The 10,214-nt window shown below is 34.5% G+C and overlaps 1 protein-coding gene across 1 annotated transcript; it reads right to left on the bottom strand.

Annotated features, from left to right (window-relative positions):
- Positions 1–699: 699 nt before the first annotated feature.
- LOC121428192 (E3 ubiquitin-protein ligase TRIM71-like) lies at positions 700–4,808 on the bottom strand. Its single transcript, XM_041624796.1, has 2 exons — positions 4,087–4,808; positions 700–1,976 (listed from the first exon to the last, which is right to left on the bottom strand). The coding sequence occupies exons 1-2, from the start codon at positions 4,717–4,719 to the stop codon at positions 711–713; spliced, it is 1,899 nt and encodes a 632-aa protein (XP_041480730.1). The 5' UTR covers positions 4,720–4,808; the 3' UTR covers positions 700–710.
- Between the last annotated feature and the right edge of the window lie 5,406 nt (positions 4,809–10,214).

Consider the following 10,214-nt stretch of genomic DNA (forward strand, 5'->3'; position numbering starts at 1 on the left):
AATGGAAGAATCTTCTAGACGGTCAAAAAGAAAGCATCTTATCAGTCCATCATCCACGATAATTTAACTGAATAGCAAATAGCGAATAGGCATGAGTATGATGGTACGAATACTTCGCATGACGTGAAAGCAAAATGGTCTAATACTGTAGAGTGTACTCTTTCTGGTTATGGTACGTTTATACCCCTTATGCACTGTAAATATATTCATTAGTATGTATCATAGTAATTCTCTTGATCTATTTTAATTACGTTTGCTGATTACTTTGTTATATTTTCAATAAATGCTTAGTTATATTTCGGGTTTTAAGTTGGCAATTTTGCTATCACTCGATAATTACAATGATAAGCACGATATATAGGCCTGCGTTTGTTGCAGACTGAATAGTATATTCAATAATCGGAAAATTGGTGCAAAATGACTTGCATTTTTACAATTCATTAATTGATTCATTTTATTTATCACTTGTATGTTGAATTAAATGTTAAAATTTCCACGTTTTATCGAGCTTGTGGCTGCAACACATAGTCTTTTTTTCAATTAACACATTTTCTACGAATTAAATTGTACCGTATCTCTATCACATTAACTGATTTTATCATTGGATGAAGATATCACATGGTAAGTCATATATCGACACGTGTTAAAGTAGATTTGTAGCAGGATGAAAGCATGTCAGTTCCATACTACATGGTATGATATAACGTAGATTACAGTGATACCTTCATGAAATATAACTTATTGCAACAAGCAAAGGCGAGCATGTCTGGAGAGAGAGAAACCAAGTAACACCAATTCCAAACCAATGTCATATTAAGTGCATTGAACTCAACTCTTTCCTTCAGTTTCAGACCATCAAGATCATAGAGCCTGATCACGACGCTACTATTCTTCTCATCAACACTCGCTACATACACCCTGTCCAGCTCATCCACGGCAGCATACAGGTAGACACCCTCTGGAGCTTGTAGAGACTCACCAGCATTCCCATCCCTGTCACAGACCGTCACCACGCTTGGATTGCCCCAACATGAACTCGAGACGATCAAACCCGTCCTGGTGGTAGATGCCTGCCTCGTATCGTGCTTTGTTTGAACAGTGTGTTTAAGAGTGGATCCTGTCGGGTCATAGATATAGACTTGTTTTCCATAGTTAGTAATGATGATTTCATCTAATTTACTCCTGCTAACTCTGAGTTTATTAATATTTTTTCTCACGTTGATTGTTGCTTTCCTAGAGCCAAGGCGAGAGTAGATGTAGGCTTCTGTACTACCAGTGGACACGCATAACGCCCCGTCCCGTTGCAAAATCAGATCATGACAATTCATTTCATTTAAGGCTAATATGTTACTATGTCGCTGCTTTTCACCATTTGAATCAATGATATCAATACCTTGTGCATTGCTCCCATACCCGATAGCGACAGTGCTATTGGAGTACCTTGTCATACCGTGTATCAATCCCCGTAGATCAACACACTGAATGACATCCATCTTGGGATCTGATCCTGAGATGCTCCCGAGGTCAAGACGAGTGTCATCTGCTGGTTTAAACCTCTTCTCATGTGCTTTCTTCTTAATAGCTTCCGCAGAAGTGTGATCGGTAACCTCCTTCAGCATGGTATCCAGCTCCTCACAGAGCAAGATATGAGCAGATAGAGTGTCTGTCTCAAGATGACCCAGTCTGTCATTATCTACCAAAGTAATTGAACTACAAATACTCTTGATCCTCTGTCGATCTTTTGACTTTAAGACGTCGAGGTCGTCATCAAAACTACGTTCTAAGGCAGTTATTTGCTCGGTAAGATTTCGAAGATTTTCTTCCAGCTCCTTTGCTTTGATGCTGTAGGCTTGCTTGACATCATCTAGTAGTGTCTGCACTGCAGTGTGTACCTCATGACGTTGTATTTCTATGTTCTGAATGTTCTTTTCCAGCTCTGATTTCTTGTCAGCACATCGCTGGGCAAGGTCTGTCACCTACGAATTGAAAGTGATAAGTAAAAACAGCGAGTTATATCTGGAAATATTCCATAAAGGCGAATATAAGAAATACTGATACTCTACCAACAAAAAAAATCATACAGAATGACATACGACAATCTGAATAAGATTGAAGAGAGACAGCATATAATTACAAAATTGTTTGTCATATTGAAACAACAACGATAACAATCATCAATGTAGTTCAACACAAAGAATAAGTTACATAATCAAATGAAACAACATTTTAGATGCTGATGATGGTATTAAAAATCATCATATATCATTGTCAATCTGTATTCAACAACATCTATATATATTGTTATTTTATTAATCAATATTCTGTTCTATAGTCTTATTTATTATATCATTATCATGACTATTATTATTCCTGTTACCTTAATTACTATCATTATTTTATTAGTATTGTTTCTTTTTTTCTGTTAATGTTCTTAATATCTTGTATATCTTGATATTGTGATAATCATTATTGTCGTCATCAGTTTCATCATCATCGTAATCATTAAAAAAAAATGGTGTGATCGTTGGTGTTTTCATCATGAATCTACATACTGTCCACTGTGTTGAGTAATGTTTGTTAGTACAAAAAATATATACATACTTATATATTCTGGGCAGTTATTGTCTAATTCAGCAAAGTTATTACCCAATTATTAGTTTTTATTACCCAATTTGGACAGACTTTAACTAATAGTAGTATGGATAATATGTTGCCAAGTGATGGTTAAAAATCGGGCCTTTTCCCAACCTTTTTAAGAGTGTACGCTCTAAACATGTTGCCTACATTTTTATACAACTGTTTAACCTCACATTACTGGCTTAAATCAGTCAGTCGGCAAGCCCTGAAAAAGTAGCTTCTTTTATCCAAGTGATATTCATGACTATAGGGTTTTTGCATTATTAATGAGCTTGGTGCGAACCAAAACACCTCTTTTATTCTGCCATTGCTGCTCTAAATATTAACCAGATTTCATGTTTTTGGTATCTTTGTAAATAAGAAGAATCATTCTTTCAGGTCATGTGTTTGGAATTTTTAAAAAAATGTTGTAATATAGGGAAAACTTTTGATATAAAACATGAAACAAAATTATTTTTTTCATGCAACAAATGTTGTTTTCACACTTGATTTCTGTTTGAGCACAAATGATTTTTAGATCATAATAAAGCTGAAGATCTACGCTTTAATATGATATAATTTGTATAAGAAGATGTATCTTAGATGGGTCAGCAGCCAGCTTTTCATAGGCCAAGTACATTTAGCAGCTCAAAAACAAGAATACTGCACTCTGATTGGTCACAGAGACCACACACCCACGCAAATTCCAATGTTCCCCACACTGGGCCTCTGCAAGGTCACACTCACCATGTGGTAATCTCTTCAAATAACCCGCGCCTGTTGTTGTGAAAACATTATTCAGCCAATCAGAACTCTGGATTTTATGTTACTCAGAAATTTTACAAATCTCGTCTTGCATCTTGATGGAAAAAGCTGGCTGCTGACCCATCTAAAAGATGCCACATATCAAGAGTGACATTGTAAGAAAGTATAGAGTTTGAGCTTTCTGATGATATAAATAATGTTGGTACCTAAAACACAAAATGTTGCACAATTTGCAAGTGAAAACAGAGGAAGAAAATTCTGTTTGATGCATCTTTTCTGGTAAAAAAATACTTATTTATCAAAATATCTTATTCAAAAGAAATAACCAATATGAAAGAGTAACATTTACTCTTCCCAATGGTACAAAAATAATCAATTTTACTCCAGGAGAAAGTGGTTAAATTCTTTGAGAAAAAAGTCTCACAATTCACGAGATTTTGCAGGGACATGAATTCAGCCACGAGAGGACTTGGATAAATCTTGCCCATTTGCTCATTAACACAGGGGCTTGCCGACTGACTGAAATATTTTTTTAAGTGTTTAAACTTTTAAACAGCTAAGTTTGATTATTGATATTTGATTCTGAAAAAAATTCTGATTGTTTAAACTTCTAAACAACGACATAACTGTAAGGTTCAAATAGTGAACAGTGTTATGTGGATTTTTATACAGCGTTTTTGCTGTGATAATTATGAATAAATTCACCTTCTGTCGCAACTCCTGCTCAAAGTTAACCTGGTTCTTGACTTTGTGATTTTGATGATCAACGAGTACGCACTTGTGACAGACATGGACCTTACAAACCTCACAAAACATGTCCTTGTTCTCTGGTTTGTGGATGGAACACTTCTCGAATAAATGACCAATGCTGACCTTCCCTTCGATGACATCATCAATGGAGACAATCTCATGATCTTCAAAGACTGACAGATATTGATGACATTGCAAACATTTATCACATATGTAGTTATTACAGGTTCTGCAGAATGAGACAGCATCTCCTTGAAGCTTGCAACCAGAATATTTTGGTCGCATCTCGAGGACAGCATTCATCCCTCCACACTTGGCGTGGTGATCGTCTACGCATCCGTTGATGGAGACATTGAGGCGGAGATCATCGACACGGTTGGCAGACAACTTGGTGATCTCCCTGCAGAGAGGACAGACCATGTGATCAAGGTCCTGGTGGGTTAGATCGTATTTCTTGAGGCATCGCCTACAAAATGTATGTTCACATGAAGTTAAGATCGTCGCCTCGACAAATATATCAAGACATAATGGACATATCAGGTTCGGTGAAGAACTTGATGCTTTCTCTGATCCACACTTCTCAGCCATCGCTAAATTAATTTACAAACACGAGATCTAACTTCCAACTATAAACATATACATGTATGTCTATCAGGACTAATGTATGTTGAAACGTCAAGTTCGAGTTATAACACAGTGATGCAGCTTCATATTATTGTCATACTTCAATACAAATTCAACTACAAGTCAAACACACCCACTTTGAACATCCTATAACAATAGAACTGGGTATTCCCAGCTACCTTTGAACTTGACTGCGCGTTATACAGTGCGTATCAAAAAAAGTTTACACTTTGAAAAAGCCCTGGGAATTAAAAAATATACAACATGTGGGTAATTTTTTCACACATAATTATGGGTTTGGGGCTCATCTATACAATGAAAGTAAAATTTTTGACAGAATGTTACACTTGAGTGAGCACTGTCCATTTTTGTAAAGCTCGCAGAAATCTGTTTGCGCAGAAATGCTTGTTTTCACGCTGTGTCAAGGGAAAGGGCGAAATCAAACTTACCCTGAGCATTTCTCATAAATTTCCCTAGCACTTTTAGCCAATTGAAATAAAACGGATTGTTACAAAATTCAAGCATTTTGTAACAATTTTGCCGCCCAAATTTGAAATTTCAACACTTAGTAAGCACAACCTTTACCCTTTTTGTGCCAGCTGGATCTGAGGACATAACTGAATCTGAACAAAAGTTTATATCAGACATCTCCAGCATTTTTCACTAAGTTTTTATCATTTAAAGATGGTTTACATTTCAGTTTTATTTAATACTTGTTTCTCCACACTTTTTCCAAGCTTGGCAATGATTAACAAAATGAAAATCAAGCCTAAGCCATTTCATGTAAATCACAGCTCAGTGTAAAGCAAATATCATCACGATGGACTCGGTGTGTGGGGGAGTGGGATGGGGCGCAATGCACTCTTCGAAGTGTTTTGGGCAAGGAAACAAGTTTAAAAAGGTAAAAGATATCTTCATATCAATTTTTCTTGCTAATTTCCACGTGTTCTTCATGATTAAGGTCTACTTTTATTCGCATAACTATTTCAAAGTTCTGCGCAAATCATTTTTCAACAACTTTTCAAAAGTAAGTGGTGCTCACTCAAGCGGAAATATTTTTCGACAGTTATATCGTCATTTGCTTAAATGGATCTGTACCAATGCTAAAATGTGGAAAAATTGTCAGGATATTACAAATATATAATTTTACAGGATTTTTTCTAAGTGTAAACTTTTTTGATACGCACTGTATATCGTTGATAAAGGGCGTGGCATTATCAAATTAGGCATTTTCGTCTTCATGTGCAAAATCCCACATTTGGATGATTTTATCTTTCAAATATATTATGCATCCAATTCTAATTTCTCTATCAAGAAGATATTTTATTAGGTTACCAGACATGAATTTTCGAATTTTCCTTTATTAAAAGACAGTATTCTGTGTAACTCATTCATATATCTTATTTTTTTTAAAAAAGAAAAAATGTCAATTTTTCATCTTTCTTCATAGGCCTTTGCATAAATCACAGAATGGATGATTTGATATTTCCAATGTTTTATGCATCTCTTTTTCTCTATCAAGAAAATATTTCATTAGGTTACCGGACTTAAATGTTCCAATTTTCCTTTATTAAAAGACAGAATCTGTTTTCATTATTTAGAGATCTGATAATGTAAAAAAGGGTAATTTTTTCCATAATTTTTGTCTTCATGTGTAAAAATCCCAGCATAGATTATTTGATATTTTCGATATTGTATGCATCTCTGTTTCTCTATCAAGAAGAGATTCTGTTGGTTTACATGACTAATATTTCATATTTTGAGAAATCGTATTCAGTAACGAGAACAAAAATCTTTAATGGAAAGTTCTGAGTCTGTATGTGGATTGATAATTTTTTGTGTTAAATTGTGGTTTTATGAACTTTTTCATATTGTTTGAGTAAAAGAAAATTATTCAGTAATGTTTGTGTTGTGATAATTATATTTAAAAAAATATTTGTATCTTTCTCTCATCTCTGATTCTCGCTCGGGTTTCATCTCATGTACTCCTGATCCACTCCTCTCGTATTCTCTCCCAACTCCCAATATAGGCCCTACTATAGTGTTTTCTATTCTCCATCTGTAGTTTCTCGCAGCCCATCGGTTGACAGTTGGACTAAATAAATGACAAATATTCTCATTAACAAGGTCAAGATGAATAAGAATTCTACTAGATTTTTGCTATAGTAAGCCACATCAGTATCCGAGTAATTATGATTTATTTTCAATTATCTTATTACGATTCGATGATGGGAAAAAAATTAAATCATCAAGAACATATTTCGCGCTCAATCATAAACGACCTTGTATGTTAATGACGCCATTCAAAAAGATCAAGGCCCTATATAAACATTTATATAGGGCCTTGAAAAAGATGGAATAGCGCCACCATACACAATTTTAAAACAAGTTTTATTTTATTGTAAATTATTTCCTAGAAAAACCGATATTATTGTTTCTTTCCTACTCTTCTTTTCATATTTGCTCCTTCATTTTTTGTGTTTCATACTTTTTCTTTCTATCCATCTTTGTTTCTTTCTTTAATTCTCTTTCCCTTTCTTTCACACCGTCTCTTTCTCTCTTTCGTTCCTTTCTCTTACATGGCCCAATTAAGTATTTATTTCTAAATCAAAGTATCCACCTAAAGTTCTTATCTGAAATATTTGTCTAAGTTTAATGATTTTTTAAATAAAGATTATTTTATGCGCATGTCAGTCGAGATAAATTTGCTGTTTTGAATATGAATATATAGATCAAGGAAAACATGATAATGTTATTTTATTTTTATTGAAATCATCGCATGCGTCCAAAAGCAATTTATGTCTCAATTATCCTTCTTGACATCTATCTCTCACCACCATACGTATTAACAATGGTTATTCCGTTATAACTTATCATCACTGTCATCTTTACCACCATCTTCATCACCACCATTATCTTCATCATCATCATCATCATCGTCGTCATCCTCAACACTACCACCACAACCATCTTCAAAACTACTGTCATCATCATCATCGCTACCATCTTCACCACCACTATTATTATCATTATCACCATTAATACCACCACAACAGTACCTTCATAATGATAGTAATAATAATCATCGTCATCACAACCACCATCCCTATCCTCATCACCACCACCACTACCGCCGCCACCATTGTCATTATCATAGTCATCATCGCCATTATCACCACCACCCCCATCACCACCACGACTACCATCATTTGAATAATCTTCATCACCATCATCATCTATCATACGATCATCATCTTCATCACTATCATCACCATCATCATCATAATATCGTTATCATTGCCATCATTACCATTATCATCATCATTACCATTATCATCATCATCATCACCATTATCATCATCATCATCATTACCATTATCATCATCATTATCATTATCATCATTACTATCATCCTCATCATCACCATCATGAACATCACCATCATGAACATCATCATCATCACATCATCTATCATAATCATTACCATCACATTAGCAATTCACAAATGTATTCGAGATGACACCCCCCCCCCCCCCTTCCTCAACCCTTTTTTATAGAAACTCTTAGAATTGATGTTGGTGTCTCGGTGATTATCTGTAAAAATTAATTTACCAGAGTTTGGTAGTGTTAAATATACATGTACATGTATAAGTTTGGTGTTTTTTTTACCGAAATTAGTGATAAGCAGTTCTTATCACTAAATCAACTTCTCACTCCCTCTCTCTCTCACCGACTACCCCGACTACCCCCCCCCCCCTCCTCGTTCTATTTAGCTGGTATTCAACATGTTCAAAGTTTGACCAGACTTGATTCAATTTATCATATTTACAATTTGATGAAAAGAGACATCCATAGATTCAATTCAAAAGGAATAATCGGTATGTGCTCGATATACTTCAATTCTCATCAAATATACATTGGTCGTTTTTAAATACCAAACTCTAGATTGTCCTCTCTGAACAATTTTCTCTCGTTTTCTATCTTCACCATTTATATATCTCACAAAATAATCGGATATATTATTAATTTCTATTGTTTTTCTCTTTTGGTTTGCTAAATGCATTCTAATACATATAGGCCTAAGAGAATAAAACAATCGAATATAAAAATGTAGCCTTTGTATAATGTAATATACTTTGCAGCTTTAGGGGCCTTTCTTCTGTAATGATGACTCTTGATTTTGCTGGTAGGTCCATGATTTAAGTATGAAACAAGAACTTTATTCTACAGTCAGCATATTAAGAGATAAGATATTTTGTCTATTTTATTATATTATATAGTTGATAATAATCGATACCTATACCATTCCCATTTATACAGTATATAAGTCTACCAAGGTCCTGTAAACACAAAGGTTGGCCATTGATCGCACGCTTGGTATTCATGATTAATTGTACATTGTAGTCAATTCAATCAATCGTAGAGATATTCATCTAAGATGATTGTTAAGGTTCGTGTAACAGGCCCCAGAAGTGCATTTCCAAACATGACGCCAATTTGCTCTTTTTCATGTTGAATTAACTAGGCGAGATAACACGAAGGATAGCGATTAATCGCTAAATGAAATAGCCAATCAGGATCGTCGTTGCATGCGTATTTTGCTCACTAGACTGAATAAGAACCAATCAGAATTGTTCTTTCAAATAATGTATTACGGGACCCCGATGTCACTGGTTATACATTCAAAATAAATTCATCTAATAGCTACGCATAGTCACTAATAGTGATTCATTCATGGCGTCAAGAAACATATATTATAAAATAAAACAAGCCTTATACCGAAATTAAAAAACTATAAATTTTGTAATCAATTTACTTTTAAAATACTCTTTCCCCGTGGATAAACATAGTCGTTCTAAACATAGGTCATAGACTAACCTCTGAGAGAGCAGTAACTCAATAACATGCATTTCTAATATATAAATCGTGATATATACACAAGAAAAAATCATTCATACAATAAATTCAAAGTACATTGAAATGGTATTAAAAGAAAATAACCACAGATCGACCTGAAGTTGTCCAGCAACGTTAAAGGTGATACCTTGGTCTCTCGAATTATTGCGTAAAGGTTTTTTTAGAACGTTTTTAAACAAGGCTGTTTTCATTAACCTGAAATCGCAATCGAAAATAATTTTGTCCTGTGGGGCTTGTACTAAAAAAGCTAGTTATTTTTTCCAGATCAAAGATTGCAATTTTCTATTTTTACTTGATTAAACTTCCATTTTGAATTCGAAATAAGAGGTGGTTTAGATTTGTTATTTTGTACACCAATTTGTTGGGTGCAAATTTGGGATTACGATTGCAGAAAAGACTTTTAAAACTGCTAATATTTAGCAGTATTAATGGGTGTCAAATTTTGGGATCTGAAGCGATCGTGGTTACATGCTTGAAGGTAGAGAGAGAAAACCGGGCACTATAAACTTGAGTACACGAGTCGAATAGCAATCGTTTACTTA

The sequence above is a fragment of the Lytechinus variegatus genome, chromosome 14 (assembly GCF_018143015.1).
Source record: "Lytechinus variegatus isolate NC3 chromosome 14, Lvar_3.0, whole genome shotgun sequence".
Taxonomy (NCBI): domain Eukaryota; kingdom Metazoa; phylum Echinodermata; class Echinoidea; order Temnopleuroida; family Toxopneustidae; genus Lytechinus; species Lytechinus variegatus.

Coding starts and splice junctions, on each gene's coding strand:
- LOC121428192 (XM_041624796.1), bottom strand. CDS start 4,719: ATGGCTGAGAAGTGTGGATCAGAGAAAGCATCAAGTTCTTCACCGAAC. Junction 1,977..4,086: donor AGCAGGAGTTGCGACAGAAG/GTGAATTTATTC, acceptor TTCAATTCGTAG/GTGACAGACCTTGCCCAGCG.